We start from the raw sequence: 17,384 nt of genomic DNA on the forward strand, positions 1-17,384 counted from the left end.
TTTTTAGTCATTTTCCCATTTTATTTCCAGAGTTGTTTTATGCTCATTTGTTATTTTCAGGCCCTCGGAGTCACTTCTTCCCAGGACCGTAATCTGATCAAGAAAAAGATCAAAGACCTCAAGGTTCTGATGGAGAAGGCCCAGCAGAACCAGGAGAAACTGGAGAAGCAGCGCGAGAAGCTACGGAAGAGAGAGCTGGAGCAGCAGCAAAAAGATGCGCAGAGAGAAAATGTGACGGAGTGAAAGGAGCCGTCGGATTACCTCCTCCGTTACTGTAGCACCACAGCAAGTAGCATCTCGCGGAACAGACCATCAACAGGCCGCACACACAAGCCCTGAGGGACGTCTACGCTGTAGTTCTCAGTGGTGGAGGTCCACACCCACCTGTCGCAGGATGTTGAGTGACCTGTACACCTCACAAATGAAACCAAAATGAGGAGTTGAGTGATAGAGTTCTGCCCCTTCATCAGCTTCATAACACACCCATCAGTTTCTAGTCTTTTAAGAATTCACTAAGTTCTATTTATTTTGCTGTTTATAGCTGTAAATTGGGTTTATTTATTCTCATCCAGAGTAAGTCGGTGAAGCCTCTCCCATATCTTCCTAAGAAACATGTCTTTTACTCACCAGAGCCACTCTGGACATGAAAACCAAGTACATGTACAGTAATAAATGCAGATACAAATATGTCTGATGTGCCATTTCGATAGACTTAAGTAACTCCCGTCAGCTACACTGATTAGCAGAATCTAATGCTTTGAAGCACACGCAGGTCAGGTGTGTGTGGTGGAATATGTTAGGCAGTTCCCGTCTGCCAACACCGGGTGTCCCTGTGCTGCCGACGACAGGAAGCAACACTGGAACTCTGTTACAGAGGCTGAACTGGGAATGAAGTTTCACTGGAAGAAACAGGATCTATCTGTACAAAAACACTGGAAGTGCAAATACTGTATATGTGACCCGTGCACTGGCCTGTAGTGCTCTTTACAATATAAATACGAAAGCAGCTCTCAAAGTATTAATAACAAAGATATACTGTATTCACTGGACTGGTTCTAATATGGATTTTCAGGTACTGTGTAATCAGTCATTTGTAACTTACCTAACCTGTAAAAACATGCAAACAAACAAAAAAAGAAAATCCCTGATAAAATGAAACTTCCTGCTCAAATGCATATTGTTGCTTTAATGCCGCTTGTAACCTGCTTTTGACTTCTTTTTATATTCAGTAACAAAGTAATACCCTGCTGCTGCCTTTAGAAATTCTCTTGTAGTAGAAAACTTCTGAAAATATCTGCTTCTGTGTGAGTGTCGAAACACACGCTAAACTTATCGCCCCATTTCTGTCATTTCTTTGTTCTTTTTTTCAAATATTTCCACGTCAAAGTTGTCCATGTAAATTTTTTCTTGAATGTTCTCCATAGCATTGGAAGATTGCTGCCCATGTTGATGGTTTCTTTGATTAGATGCGGCAGACGTGGTCTTTTAAAGACTCTTATACCTGATACTCATGATACACTGGAAGTTGCTCCCCAAGGATTCAGCATATTTTATGAAATTGCTTCGATTTCAACGTTAAACATTGTGATCACCTTGCTAGATCGTTGAAATTATTTCACTCTACGTTATTTATGGAAACATCTCTTGATTTAGGATCACAAAGCCCAATAAGTTTTGTGTTTCTTATGATATTTATTTATTATTCCCAACAATCATTACATGTAGAGACACCAGACTCACCGTGACAGAAAAGCGGGGCGTTTGATAACAGTTCTTTCTCTAGCTTTCCTGATGTGCTGCTAACAGGTTAAGAACAAGAACAGTTGTGATTTCCGATACGTCATTCACTGATCGGAGTTATTTATTTATTACTATATTTTTAGAAGCAACTGACTATTGTTTATAGTAACTTATAAAAATTAAGAGTTTATTAACATCTAATAATGATTTATCCAGAATTGTATGATTATTTTCTTTTGCCAAAATACAATTAAAACCTCTAATAAACAGAAAAATAAATTCAAGTGGCTGTTATCATACAAAGGATGTGAACGTTAATAGTGGTATTCTCCTGTTGTGCTTTTGGTTTTTCCTCTGACACAACTATAATGCTGCTCCAGTGCTCCTCCGATAAAACTACTCATAATATATTCTTATGAAATATTTTGTAACACTTGAACCCTTCTGTGAATAACCCCACACCCTTTACAAGCCGGTCGTCAGACTGCGCTCTTTAGACTCTTTTTGTATAGTTCTACACTGAGAGCAATATGTTGTAAGAATCCTAAAAAGCCTTGTTTTATATTGTGTGTGTGTGTGTGTGCAGTTTGTCAGAGGGCTGAGGAGCTGAACTTCAACATGTGATTCTGCAGTAGATCTTTTTTTCTGTTTGATTGAGCTTGCCTGGATGAGAGACCCTTGTGCTCCTGGTTGGCAAATATGCATTATGTTTCAAGTGATGTCTGGAAGCATTTGTCTTTTATGTACATAGAGAGTAAAAGTGAAGGGTTGCAAAACTGCTAGCCATGGTTTTATTCTTTAAAAGCTGTGCTTATACGCCCTCTCCATTTCTTTGTCCATTGCCTTGATCTCGTTTTCTTTTTTCTTTTTTTCCGCATCCTGCAAAGTTGGAAAGGGCAGCTACCTGTCACACTGAATAAAATGTGCAGTCACTGTCCACAGTTTTGTTGTTTTTTATTTTTATTTTTACTTATCTTTGACCAAACCTGGATTCCACACAGCCAAATAAACTAAAATATGTTGTATTAACTATTCACCCTTTGTCAAGATGTTGTTGTCATGACAAACTCAGAAGAGGGGCTTTTTTTTTTTTTTTTTTTTTTTTTTTACATGACTTTCCACTGCATGATAGACATGATAGAAGAGCCTTCCTCCTCATCTATTTATAATCATTCTCTTTTCACTGTACCACTATCTATTCCTGCAATAGCACCCCCCAAAGGCGTGTCATTTTGTTCTACTTCACATCCGTCATTCTTCCCCACACAACTCTTATAACTACACTTATGGAGATTTTGCAATGGTGGATGTGCTTGATTCCATCACCGTCACTGTTTTCATGATTATTTCCAACCTCATCCATGCTTTATGGAACTTCTTAGAATCGGAACCTGCTGGTTTGATCGCGCAAGACCACCCTGTCCAGGATTTCATGGAGGAGTTGAGTCCCAGACAAGCGGCTGTAAAGCAGCTGAAGGACCGGTTCCTGAAGGCCTTGCAGGCCAACAACGCACAGGAGGTCCAGCAGATTCTGCACACTGGGAAATTAGATATTGACACTGTGCTGGAAGTCGACGATCCCAGCATGGTCCTAGCCTCGTACAAACAAGGTGAGAGTGTTTTTGAATTTGACTTCGATGTTTTTTTTTTTAATTATTATTTCCCCTTTAAACCACTAGGTGGTGCTAAACTCCTTTAAATCCTAAACGTGCCAATAACATGTAACTGCACAAATCACAGCAGTATAACGGTATTCTAGCTATTGCAGAAAATACAGTGTAATCCAAAATCCTGTGTGTTTAATGCCCAAAACTTTTAAATGCATTCTAAATTTAAGTTAATCTGTATTTAGAAAATACATTAATTTGACAGGTATTATTGTTTTGAAATACCTGTACATTATCTGATATCTCTAAGGATACTGGCTACCAGGCTACAAGCTGGAGAAGTCCTGGGCAATGGGTATCCATGTTTGTGTTATGTACAATGCTGTAGAAACAGCACTGGTACTCCTTCAGAATGGTGCAGCGGTCAACCGGATGCCTAATGGGAAAACACCGCTGCATGTGGCCTGCGAGGTCTCCAATAGCGACTGCGTGTCCCTGCTGCTGGCTCATGGAGCAAAGATCACCAGTCTGTCTCTGAGTGGACACATGCCCCTGCACTACTGCATTACCAAAGAGTCTGTAGATTGTGCCAAGCAGCTCATTCTTAAAGGTAACAAGGCAAAGGTGCATAGATGCATGAACCTATTAGTAAAATCCACAAATACAGATGCATTTTAAGTCGTGGATTAATACAATAATTTTTCCTCTGGAGGTGCAAATGTCAACATGGCCAGTCACAACAGTGAAGAGGAAACACCTTTGCATACAGCCGCTAGATTTGGTGTCCCGGAGTTGGCAGCTTTGTTTTTGGCCCATGGAGCAGCAGTGAATGCTGTAAACTCTTTACAGGAGACACCTCTGATGACGGCAGCTTTCTGGGCTTTTGACTCAAAAGAGCAAACCTACAGTCAAGATCACCATATTGTTTGTCGTCTCTTGCTGGATCACCAAGCTGGTAAGAAGCTCTGGATTCATTTCCAAGACTATGATTGAAAACAAACGAAACTGTCATATTTCACAGTATGAAAAACACAGCTACCTGTTGAAACCCTGCCATTGATTTACAGATCCTAACCTTAAAGAAGAGGACCATAAAACAGCCCTTCACAAGGCAGCCTGGAACTGCGATCATGTCCTGATGCAGATGCTGTTGGAGGCCGGAGCAGATGCACGGGCCATGGACATCAATGGCTGTGCCCCCATTCAGTATCTCCTCAAAGTTACAGATGTAAGGCCTATGGCCATCCCTGAGCTATGCTTTCAGCTACTGCTAAACTACAATGCTGCACGAATCTACCCACCACAATTCCACAAGGTACTTTTGCATTTGTTGCACATGCTAATCATCAGTGGTACACTTTGCATTGACAGGGGAAAGCCCTTACAAGACTATGGTGCTCTAAGATGTTCCGATGTGTATGTTTTGGGCAGGTGTTGCAGACCTGCCATGACTACCCCAGAGTTGTTGAAATCTTGGTCAACTCTTATGGACGTTTAAAGCCTACAAGAAAATGGAGATCTGCTATTCCTGATGACTGCTACCAGGTAACTCTTGCAAAGATTGTTGCTGTTTTATTGTTTTATAGAGTCTATAGCCACATAAAACAATATATTACTTGTATCTTTAAAATGTTTGGAACCATCCTTTAAATTTCTCACTTGCAAAATAACCCAAGTGCCCTTATAAAGAGTTCGGCAGTATTCCATACATGGATGGTTAAAGTTGCTTTGACCGCATCTGTTCCTTTTTGTTTCCTCAGCGACATAAAGACTTCTATGACTCAGTGTTTGCCGTTTGCTCAGACGCTCCTCGCAGCCTTCTTCACCTCACCAGATGTATCATTAGAGCCAGCCTAGGCAGGTTCTGTCACAGAGGAGTTGCACAGCTGCCTTTACCACCTCCAATGAGGAAATATTTATTACTAGAACCTGAAGGAATACTGTACTGATAAAGACTTTGTTCATGAACTTGGGATGGTCTGTTGACCTGCAAACTGCACACAAGCTGCTCTTCCTGGGGTTGAACTCTGATCAGATGGTTTATTATGAATACAATGTTAGGATGCTTTGAGGTTAGAGTCTTTCAAAGTATTATTAACTATGAGTGTATGGAGCTTTGAAAGACACAAGAATTTTTATTTCTCTCCATTCATTACTGACACCTTTCATTATTTCCAGAGGATATTTTTTTTTATCTCTTCTAAGTGGCATAAGTGTGTGTAAGTATTGAGTTTCTGGTTATTTTCCACCTGAACAGTGTTGACCAACTTGTCTCCCTACAGCAGCTACGTGCTGAAGAAGATCCAGATCTACCTGGCAACCACCCTTAATGCTTGCTCTGGACCTCGTGATATTCCCATTTCTGTAGAACACACTTGACCACCCACTCCACAACAAGTGCTTGCTTTTCCAGTGGACTGCACGTAGCCATGTGTATGGCCCAGTTCTTTAACCTCAGGTGCAACAAAGGTTACTGTGTCAAAATTGAAACTGTAGCTTTATATTCTTGTAAAGTTTTGTCATAATGTTCATATTAAAGCAGAGCTTTTTGTCACAATTTCGATAACTGGCAGCATGCTTGGATAGTAAAATATGAATTAGTCTGGAAAAAAAGGAAAAAAAAAAAAAAAGGTGCCAGTGTTTCAAATTTAATTAGCAAAATTTTGCTAATCCTGAACTAAATATGAGAAAATGTACAACTTGTAATAATGAAGGTGGTGTGTCCTGTATTTTTTATTTTTATGACAAGGTTCTACAAGAGAAAAAAATTAATGAAAATTAAGTAATTTTGACAAAAAACGTATATATTTTTTTGCCCTTGTCTATTTAAGGTGACAAAGTTGTTAGTAAAACAGCACTTCAGTATATTCCCTTCAAAATGGTTTTACATGTGGACTGAAACACAATTAATGCCACTTATATATTTGCCATGGTTACATGGTTGCAGTCTTGCCTTACAGCCTCCTGTGAAGAACAGGTGTTTGGACAAAGCTGAAGCACAGCAGAGAGGGAGGTGAGGTGATCTTTCTAGATCTTGAAAATTTGCTTTAACTTAAAACTTTGATCTTTATGCTGCTTCTTCTACATAATCTTGGTTCTGGTACAGGTTGAATTTTCAAGAGTAAGATTAATTATTCTCCGAAAAATATCCTGTTAGCATGTTATTCTGAAGAGAGCATTAATAGAACTTCAACCCAGTCACAAAAGCATCCTGCACTGCATTCATCCTGTTTAATCTATTACAGTTTAACAGAAATTATTCAGGAGCACTAAAGAAGAAAATACTTTCTAAAATGAGGGTTATGACACTGAAAATGGCAAACTAGAACCTGCACTCAAGAGTTACTCTTGTTATTCCAGAGCAATAGATCATTTCCTCATGTCATAGAACTGGTTTCAGACATTTTTAAGTCTAGAACAGACATCCCAAGTAAAATCCTGCTGTAGCTCTGCAACTGTGTGAGACCTGTTCTGCTACAAGGAACATTGTCTGGATTACTGAAGGGTCAAACCTAAAATAAACCAGTGAGGGTCAAGCACAAATACACGACGTCCTTGTCGAAACGGCAAGGGGAAAATGGTTTCACACTGCTGTGATTTTATGTTTTTCTCTGACTTTTTTCATTCTAAAAATTGGAAAAACTTCAGATAATTTATTTGTACTATCATAGTGACAACAATGTCTCAAGAAAACAGAGAGGCAAACTCAGACAGGCAACAAATCCAGAACAGCGCGACACCAGTGGACACATTAATGAATCTGCATAACGAAACAGAACGGCCTGTTCTCACCCCCTATTGGCAGCTTGCCACGGTAAGCTGCTGCACTGTGTCCACCATGGTGACTGACAAGCGAAGCAAAGTTTCCAAAAACTATCTGAGGAAAGGGAGTGGGGGTGGGGAGTTAAAAGAGGCAGACAGCTCACTAGTCATTACAAAGAGCAGCAGCACACGTGCATGTTTACACAGCAGAAACACTCATTTATTTGAGTCTGTGACTGAACAAAACCAGTTTTTTCTTTTTTTCAGCTGCATCCAAATTTTTTTTTAACAACACATCAATTCACACACTAAGATTATGTCATTTAGGGAGCCCTGAAGTTTAAGTTTAAAGAGCAGGTAAAGGCATAAAAAATGAAAAAACAAGAGATAACAAGAGATTTTTATTGGCAACATTCACTGGTCCTTTTCGTGATGAACCACAAACCCACAGTAACACTTGGCCTTTAAGTGATGCTCATAGTGTGAAAAGTGAACAGACGTCTGAGTTAAAAGGCAATCCAGAAATTTAACAAAACAATGAAGGCTTCAAACTAGGCAAAGGCAGATAGGTGAAATACAAAGTACAAAAGTATGACTGGTATGTGAGATCATTATGACAAGTGCATACTACATAGGGCCCTGTCTTTCAGGTCAATACAGCTTATCTCCGAGTTGATTCTCCATATCTTCCAAACCGAAGTCAGTGTGTGTATAATCCTGTCAGCTGCAGATAGCAGGACAGTGGCTTTCAGCCTCTTACATAACAAACGGCTAAAGGACAGTTTCTGCAACATTTAACATTTCGTAAAGTCCCCTTAAAACTCGTAAAATAACTTACTTAAATATACAACCACATTTCCACAAGGCTGGGAGTAAGAATGCCAATACCAAATGGAATAAAGCGATTGGCAAGTTATTGTCCATCCATTCTCCATACCCACTTTATACAACTACTGAATGATTCTTGTTTGACCTTTGGATTTGAGGTGCTGAAACAGTCTGGAGCTTGTCTAGTAGTGCTTTTTGATTTATTAAGTGCCAAATGATTTCAGCAGGCCGGTTTAGCACCCGAACTCCAACTACAGGGCCGTGCTGTAGTAACATTTGCAAGAATGTGGTTTGGTCTCTTCCTGATGAAACGGGACACGACGAATGTGCAAGTTCTTCAACCCCCATGTGATCTGCTGCTCCCCCTTAATCACCACAGATGCAGGCATGCCACATTTCAAATTTCTCCAACCTTTTTTTAAGCTTTTTTAGTTTTAAAAATGGCTTTTCCAATAAAATATGGGGTTAAATGATATTATGATTTCTGTTTCTTTTCTTTTCTGGCATGGATTGCGCATCAAAAACATTAAAAGAAACACCTGGTTCATATTAAACACTCAGCGATATGAAACATGCTGAGATCCAAACCACTGAAAAAGTCTGCATAGTTCCTGTCTGGTTAAAGTTTACATTTCGGTGAAGATAAAAGGGAACATGGCAGCTGTTACAGTAAAAACAACATTTTTTATGTTTTTACACGATACACACAAATACAATTTAACCATAAGTCAACATTTAACATTGAGTCTCGATTCATTTCTACGTGTAGTTAGAAGACAGTAGGACCGTCACATTCGCAATCTTCTGACAAAATATTCATATTACATCTCATTTTCTTCCAAAAATATGGAGCCATTCATTGTATATTTGTCATTAAAGTAACTGACAATGTAATGCAGAAGTCACGCAGATGAGTTAGAAACATTTTGCTCCCTTTATGTTCATGCTGGAGCAGCTGAAAATGCTCCTGTCTGCATGAGAATTCTCACTCCGACTGCTTTTTGCTAGTTTCTCACCAATACTGAGACACTTTATGATGCAATAATGATGCAAAATAATCTTCACTCAGGAATTTTATCAACCAAAGACTTGAGTCTTCAGACTGTTAAATAATACACATTGAAAAAAAAAAAGGACTGATAAAAACAAAAACAATTAGCACACTTGTTTCTAAATGCAATTATCAAGACAAAAAGAGATTATTACTCCAGCTGTTCTATTTCCATTGGCAGCATGTGGTCATAAAGATGTATTGGATGTGGTTTTGTTGGGTTGAAATACCTAGAGGATGGTTTAAAGTCAGGTTCAGAAAGTAATAATTCAGCTTAACTTGCGTGTATTTCGGTGCATGACACCTACATTAAACAATTTTCCTATAACTGTTACAGATTTCTTGTGAAAACATTTTCCAGATTAAATGAACAAAATTCCACGGCAGGAAGTTTCTGGAAGCACTGGATGGATTCTCCGTCTTCTCCTTATTTCCATTACACTTCACTTCAAACTGTTTCAGTGTCCCCCTATTTGTTCCGTCAGTGCACCATCACCGGGTTTTCTCATACTTGCCAAGTTTCTTTGGCTCCTTGCTGGGCATGCACCAGTCGTCAGCCTCTATACTGGTCTGGTAATGTCGTAAGGCTGACTTATTGAAAACAGGGAGCCTCTCCACTGACTCTGAGGAAAGAGCCTGGTGTTATGGGACAGAAGGCAGAAAATTAATCCAGATCCCCATCACACTGATACATCTGTGTGAATATATCATGTCCAGTTTAGGCCTGTCACAGTAAAAAAATTTTGTCATGCGATTAATTGTCTCAGAAATTATTGCGATAAACGATAATATTGCGCTAAGCGATTATTGTTGTCATAATGAGACCATTTTTAAATTAAAATACCACCTTTCAAAGATATACATACTTTAATCTCTAAAGAAAATTTAGCTCGATGTGCAGACTAGTTTATGCTCATCCAGTCCCCAGTCTGCTGAAACAGTCTAAATACTTTAGAGACTATACTAAATATAGTCTCTAAACACTATGTAACACAGTTATATGATCTATAGTCAAGCTCATAAAAGGGGACATGTTTGGACTTGACCAGAGGTGGAATGGTAAAATTGAATGTCTTTGATCGCCTTCAGTACGTCATTTTTCATGTCATCGTAAAGTTGTGGAATTGCTGTTTGTAACATGTACGTTCATCCAGGCAATTCATACTGGCTGTGAAATGTTTGCAACATTTTTCAAAATGTTGCCTTTTTAACAGTATTGAAGGGCAACATAGCTTTACCAACCACGCTGTCTGAGTGCACACCATGTTGCACTGTCCTGTGTGTATTTAAACTTTTGCAAATTTTTTGCACTCATTTTTTCTTAGTGCGATTAATTGACTTATTGCACATTGAGACAGGCATGGTCCAACTTGCTTCTCATTTGACTTTCCATCCATGTTTCACTAGTGGTTAATGACGCGTCTCTCCACAGTTTAAATAGACATATTTCTAGCATGGAGTATGCACTTACAGTTTGATCTTCACTACTTGTACACTGTCTGTATTGCACTTCCTCAGTAGCTGCCTCCACTGAGAACATCGAGCATGTGTGATATGAACTTTACACCAACTTGGCCCCTGTGGCTATTTTTGACCGTCTGTGTGGACAAAAGGCTGCTCTCACCTTCAAGTATATGACAGCTGATGTGCCATAGCCTTCCATAGAGTAGAGCTGCAGGTCTCCCTGGAAATACTTGGCGTACAGACGGGAGATGGGCAGACCGTAACCAAAACCAGCCTTTCATATAGAAGGGAAAGAACAATGAGTAACAGGGTCACAGTACTGTTACACATTAGCCTCGCTAGAGCAGCTGTGATACTGTGACATGAAAATATTGAGCTGGATACAGTAGAAAGTCCAGTCTTTAAGCTGGCCTCTGTCGTGGTTATGGTTTAAACCAGTGAAATGTTGCTGACTGTGTGTAATGAGCTGATTTGCACCCATGTTTAGTTGTGTACACCTCTGTTCAGCATGTGATGAGTTACACTTAAGTTTATCTTTAATCCCAGTTTTAATGGATCATTAAAAAAAAAACTTAAAACGATGACAAGAACTCTCATAACATCTTAGTTTTAGGAATAATAATAATTAATATCAAATAAGTATGACGGGTATAGTCTCACCAGAGGAGCATTGCGAGAATTGTCCACATGGACAGGACTGGGAGCGGTGGAGTACATGTAGCTGAAAAGACGTTCAATCTTCCTTAGAGGGACTCCACCTCCCCTGTCAGACATCTAACAGTAAAAGAAAGGTTTGCTAAGCTTACGAATACTTAATAAGAGCTTAATAAAAGATTAACTATTTTTTTTAACTCTCAGTGTCCTCATGTACCTTGATAGTGAGGTCCTCTGTGCCCAGTGAAACACGCAGTTTGATTGGAGGCAACCTTGGGCTCGTCTCATGCGTCTCTACAGTCGCTCTCATAGCATTCTGACCAAGAACAAAGTTCAGAAAACAAGTGAGAAGCACATGATGGGAAACAAAAACATGATGTTTTTGATTTTAAAATGCACTGAGTGCCGCACCTTGAAGAGCTCAAACAGCATGTGGTAAAGATGGGATGGCACATACACAATGTGGAGGGGCTGGCTGGGGTTTTTAGCTGTGAAACAATTAAGTAAAATCAAACACATAAAACAGAAAAATGAACTTTTTTTTTTTGTTTGTTTAGGCTGGGACAGGCAGAAATGTAGTTTAATGATAAACAAATATCACTTGAAAATACAGTCCTGCTCTCTGTGATAAATCCTGTGGCATGTTATACGATGCGCAAACATGAAGCACAAGTATTCCCACCAAAAAACTGGTCATGTGACGTATTCTGCAGGAGCATTTGCTGTCTAAATTTAGTTTTGCCTGGTAGAGTCTGTCAGCGCAGGATTGTGAATGTAAGCTAGTGTTTGGCGGATAGTAAAAGGAGGAAACGTGACTGCATGTCTGCATTTTGCATCAACTAGAAGAGGTAAAAAAGGTTTTTTATGGATGCTGTTGCAGATGGATATATAATGAGGAACTATTTCTTTTTAGCATTGGTTACCGTCTGTGTGTTGATTTCTTTAAAAGACTCTTAATCATGCTTTTCTGTTTGCAGAGCTGCCCAATACAGTGCTCATTTGCACACTTTGTGGCACTAAAAATCCCAGATGCAAAGCACAACAAATAAACAAAAACATGATAATATCCTCATATTTTAACCGCTGAGCATGATCCGACTTCTTCTGATTTCTGATTTTTTATTTCACCACTCATTAAAATATGTTGTTTTCATCAAGCTTCTGTCACTTTCTTGTTAGAATGAGCATGTATGGGTGCAGCTGAGGAATATCAGATGCTGATTCAGGGTTTTTGCAGCAGAGCCAGTTGACAGGAAACAGACACTCTGGCCTTCACTAATACATTAGATTCAGTTGAATTTCAGAAAAACTAGAACAAACTTTGCTATCGCATGTATATACAATGCTGCACCCTGAAGATAGGACCCTTGTGATGGTTTATAAGACTTACAGTTGACTTCTGTGATCTCTATATCAGGAGAGGTGAGGTAATACTGCTCACACAGCATCTTTGAAGTCTCATAAGCATCTGCAAAGTGATACAATGCAATATGTTGTCATTCTTTTAGCGTCAAGAGTTGTAACCATAAAGAAATGATAACTTGCGTTGAATGAAAACTTTGCTCTTATGGTGAGTAGGACTATACAGCACTAAAAGACGGCTTCGTTCCAGCTGAACACATTATGATAAAAATAGATTCCCACACAAAGTACACCGACTCAAAAACATCAGATAAAGAAGGTCATAGAGTTGTGATTCAGTAAGGAAGCATAGTTTATTACCTTTTACCACCTCCACAACGTCGCAGCTGGGGTCAATGCTGCCAATGTGTTTGGGATGGGCTGGGTTTACGCTGCCATCAAAGATTAATGCTACAAGACACACAAATAAAAAAAGAAACTGTTTGTCATTCAGAACTAAATCTGTTGTGCTTTATGTAAATAATCCTGTGCATTAAAAACAAAAACATTTGTAACTAATACAGACCAGAATTAGGTAGTTACAGAGCTATGTGTGGGAGTTATTTGTTAACACAGCTACATATACACACAGCAGGGGAATCACTTGAATCACTATATCACTTTGCTGCAGTTGCAGTAATACAAGATTGGAAACAGACCCTAAAAAACCGTCTAAAGAAAATGCCTGCAACTCATTTGTTAAATGCCAAAAATACTAAAAAAAAAAAAACCTTCTGTATGTATATTAGAAAAAGCTGTTTTGTGTTTACAAGGACCTGTTAGGTCCCCTTTTATTGACATGAGCTGTGGGTGCTAGTAACTGTGTGGATTAACTCACAGTTAATCACAGAGTGCTATACTGACTGTGCTGGTTCATGAGCATGCGTGTAGAGATGCGGCTCATGTAGAAACGGTCCAGGAAGTACTGAACGTTCTGGTTGGTGACAGGGTCCACGCCAAAAGCATCCTTGTACTCCAACACACCCTGCGCCATTGTGGGCACCACGTTGTTATGTCGATTCCGGACATTTACGAGAGTTTGCGTGAAGCTGAGGACAACGGCATAAAGTAAGAAGACATGTGCACGTCACCATTTGGTTTAACACTCCAAACTCTGGACATCTGTGTCTAATTCAGTTATGAGTATCATTTAAACCAATATGTCCGTATTAGTATATAATATTGACATTATTCTGTTACATTTTAATATATTGGTGTCAGTCGCAACTCTCTTGATGAATAAACAGGATAAATAACACCAAATTATGTGGAATTATAGCTTTTTTCTTTTGTACTTTCTAGTCTTATAATGTAGTAGCTGTGTGACACCAGAGTGGGTATGAAAGGTGTGACTACAACTCTGCAACATCATAAATAATGTGCTTACCCACCTGTACGTGAAGCACTTATTTTGTTGCTTTAAAACACTCCAACTAAGTGACAGTTGCCTGATATCAATCTTTCCCTTGTCAAATACAAATCAGATGTGGTGAGAAGTGTGTGTAAAACGGCTTACCTTTTCAGGACCTCTTTATCATCTGGATCCCTTTCTAAAAAGTCTATAAGCTCCATCAAACTTTGCGAATACCTGATGGGGACAACACAATAACACATTCAGTTCATTTGCTATAAATAAGACAAATTGAATAAAATATCATTTATATAAAATTTCAAACATTATATAAGGAATGATTTAGACACTTTTTTTTTAGATTTTCAGTCATGCAGTAAAACTACGCTGAACTCTATGATGGCATCTGTTGCACTGACACTACTATGTGTGCAGTAATAACATCACTGTAGATTCCAACAAACACTCTAGTGAACTTCATCCAGGGAATGTCTTAATAATGCAGAGTTGAAATATGCTTTTATTAATTACAACTGCTGCACTCAAAGCAAAATAACCAGATATTTCACCTTACATACCTGTGCTTTGTGAATTTTTGTTGTGGTCGGGTAGACTTTCAAGCAATCCACTGTCAGACTGACTTTCCTGACAAATGTTTTCCTTATGGGGATCCTGCACGCTGGGGGCCCTGCCTGTTTGGTCTGGGGGCTGTTTTCATGATGACCGCTGCTGTTTGGATGGCACGGGGTCCACCACTGCAGCTTCACGGCTGCGGGGTGGCCCCGTTGCTGCCTGGGAGTTGTGCAGTTGCTGTGGCAGCGGCCCCTATGAGCATGCGGGGGACTGGCTCCTGGTGTGGATGGATCCCGAGGTATTGTTTCCTCACATCAGCACCAAGTCAGAATTTTTACCACTTACTTAATGTTTTTAGTTGTTTTATTAACCAGAATTCAGTTAAAGAGACAGTATTCAGGGAATGATGTTTTTCGGGGAATGTGAGTGGGTGTGTGTGGGGGGGTTCTTTGCTCTTTGTCCTTGTGTGTGTGTGTGTGAGTATGTGGAAAGAGCTTGTGTCTATTATTTTTAAATGCCTTTTTATCCACTGTTTGTTTTAATCCTTATGACTTCATTTGATCCTGTAAAGCACTTTGTGTTGCCTGAGGCATGAAAAGTGCTCAACAGAACTTTCCTGCAGAGCTGTAAGCGAACAGAGGTCACTCCAAGATCAAGGTGTATAAACGTCCACAAAGCATCAAACCAAGAGGTCATAAGCTCGTCATCCCTCTCTGAAAAACAGTGTTGCATATAGCGGGGCTGCATTGAGAAAGCTACTGTTTTCCAAGCAGAGTGTTTCTCCCTGTTTGCTGAAAATCACATGGACAAACTGCAAGGCTGCTAAAAACATTTTGTGGATCAGTGACACCAGAATACAACTTTTTTAGGCTTAAATGGAAAGGGTTGTGAGAGAAGATGAGGCTGCGTTTTATTACAAGTATGTTATCCCATCCGTGAAACATAGTGGTAGTAATGTCATTGTGGGCCGACTTTACAGCATTTTGGCTAAGAGTGTGAACTATTGTCGATGAAACAACAATATGGAACTCTTACCAGCAAGTTGTAAAAAATATTTGTCTTTCCACTGAATTTCTACAAAAAGTCCTATTGAAAGAATAATAAGTGAATATCTAAGATGACCAAGTATAAGCCTTCATCTTCATCAGTATTGTGGAAAATCCTGAAGCAGCTGGTTTATGTGAGTAAACCCGCTACCATCCTGGAGCTGAAATTGTTCTGTACAGATGAAAGAGCTAAAATTCCTGCAAGCTGATGTGTAGGAATGATCAAGTCAGTGGAAACGTTTCACAAACCTGTGCTACTCACACAAATGCAACATCGGGCCATTCTTTAAAAAAATCAAGAATGTAAGAAACACATGACTTAGAATAAAAAGCTTCTCTCACTTGTTTTATTGGTTCCCTGTATCAAATTCTAGTATTTTGCATATCTGATGTTATACCACATGTTTCAACAAAAAAACGCCCAATTCTAAAGGTTTATTAGCTTTAAAATGCAGGTCCAGTTTGAAGACTGCAGCCACATTTTTAAAAAAAAGATGGCACTTATGTACAGCTGACATGTACATAGTATCACACATTCTTTAAAAGTCAAAATCTCTGCTGCATTGGTTATCTTTGTCCTGCAGCGCAACCTCTCAAAAGTTAACTGCTCTTTGAATGAAAGATACTAACCAGTTGCACCGTTGACATTTTGCACCTTGATGTTCCTCCGCTTAAGAGCCACCTTATTACTTATGAACTAGTAATGATCTCATATCCTACCAACTGGTGAGGAGCTTTACAGATGGAGTGCTGAGGAGCTTGTCAGGGAGATAATCAATTTCCTTCATGATGTTGGCCAGTCTGACAGGAAGCTCCTGTCGCAGGAACACAAAGGAGGTCTTCTCACATGCATTGGCTGACCCTGCAAACACACGAGGGACACCAAATGGGGAGGTGAAATACACCAACATGACTCCAGTCAATACAAAAGAACTATCTCAGCAAACCTACATAGACACAGATTTTAGTGGGAGAATAATTTGTGTCCAGCAGAAGTTGTGCATGTGTAATAACCCCTGTTATGTAATTCTGTGCAGTTTGCAGCTGTATAAGCGATGTGTACTTTGTAAAATCTGCTGCCACGACAAACAAAGAGTAACGTGAGTTGCGCAACAGCCATGTGATTGCGGGACTGTATGTCCAACTAACATACTGTACAACAACAACAACAACAACAATCAGCACGAGCACGCCACTTACCAAAGTCAATGAATTGTTTCATGGACAATGGAGAAGGGGAAAACTTGGAGAACCTTTCCACTTGTTTCGGTATCCCAGCTAGAGAGCCGTTTTTCAACAATAACTGGGCGAACTTCATTTTTTTCTCCCCTCTGTAGACCCCAAGCTGTCAGTGAATCAGGGACGACCTGTCCTTCCCAACTCCACCACTATCCAGTTTGACGATGTGAAGCTAGCAGAGGAACAGCTCGGCGTCACACAGCTCCCTCATACCGTCCTTCAGCTTATGGATTCCTCGACATTATTTTTCTTGAGCAGTTTCCATCCATATTTTCAAACCGTTTTGCGCCTTCAGGATTGAACTCCCAACAGCGAGCGAGCTCTGTCGATGTGTTCAGGGAAAACAGCAAGACTGACGTGAAAACCAACCAATCAGCGCCGAGATATGTCTGACTTTGGGCGGAGCTTCTGTGTGGAGGCAGTCTGAACGTACAGTTCTGCACAACCCCACAACAACAGCAGACGGTTTTTATTGCAGCGCCCCCTACCGACCAGAAACTCAAAATACATCAATATGCATAATTCCAACACAGTTTCAGCCTTTAGGCTACTTTTCTCTCTTGTTGTTTTATTGTTCAGCCCTCGGCTGTAAGTGATATATAAATAAACGTGATCTTGAACTTGTGTTGTGAACAAGTATTACAGGAACAAATTTTATGTATGAAGCA

General features: G+C 39.7%; 3 protein-coding genes across 4 annotated transcripts in view; 2 read left to right on the forward strand and 1 right to left on the reverse strand.

Moving 5' to 3' along the window:
- The window catches only part of ppp1r9a (protein phosphatase 1, regulatory subunit 9A), a gene marked incomplete at its 5' end in the record, with an annotated part of 48,425 nt that extends 47,057 nt beyond the window's left edge, over positions 1-1,368 (forward strand). Inside the window, one exon of the mRNA XM_079259221.1 lies at positions 61-1,368. Coding sequence (XP_079115347.1) covers positions 61-243 — 183 coding nt within the window. The 3' untranslated portion in view covers positions 244-1,368. The remainder of the gene's footprint in view (positions 1-60) is intronic.
- A 1,642-nt stretch (positions 1,369-3,010) lies between these two features.
- asb4 (ankyrin repeat and SOCS box containing 4) lies at positions 3,011-7,382 on the forward strand. 2 transcript variants are annotated; one of them, XM_079259003.1, is made up of 6 exons: positions 3,011-3,350; positions 3,658-3,957; positions 4,060-4,302; positions 4,415-4,662; positions 4,779-4,892; positions 5,108-7,382. In XM_079259003.1, exons 1-6 carry the CDS (start codon positions 3,041-3,043, stop codon positions 5,294-5,296), a joined length of 1,404 nt encoding a protein of 467 aa, XP_079115129.1. In that variant the 5' UTR covers positions 3,011-3,040; the 3' UTR covers positions 5,297-7,382. The 2 variants fall into 2 exon arrangements, with proteins under 2 accessions (XP_079115129.1, XP_079115130.1); XM_079259004.1 differs by having other exon boundaries at positions 5,630-7,382.
- A 115-nt stretch (positions 7,383-7,497) lies between these two features.
- Positions 7,498-17,049, reverse strand: pdk4 (pyruvate dehydrogenase kinase, isozyme 4). The gene is made up of 11 exons (XM_079259005.1): positions 16,678-17,049; positions 16,198-16,339; positions 14,024-14,095; positions 13,372-13,556; positions 12,829-12,918; positions 12,497-12,574; positions 11,518-11,594; positions 11,324-11,422; positions 11,113-11,226; positions 10,613-10,726; positions 7,498-9,624 (listed from the first exon to the last, which is right to left on the reverse strand). Exons 1-11 carry the CDS (start codon positions 16,793-16,795, stop codon positions 9,481-9,483), a joined length of 1,233 nt encoding a protein of 410 aa, XP_079115131.1. The 5' UTR covers positions 16,796-17,049; the 3' UTR covers positions 7,498-9,480.
- Between the last annotated feature and the right edge of the window lie 335 nt (positions 17,050-17,384).

The sequence above is a fragment of the Telmatherina bonti genome (genome assembly GCF_933228915.1).
Source record: "Telmatherina bonti genome assembly, chromosome: 19".
NCBI lineage: Eukaryota > Metazoa > Chordata > Actinopteri > Atheriniformes > Telmatherinidae > Telmatherina > Telmatherina bonti.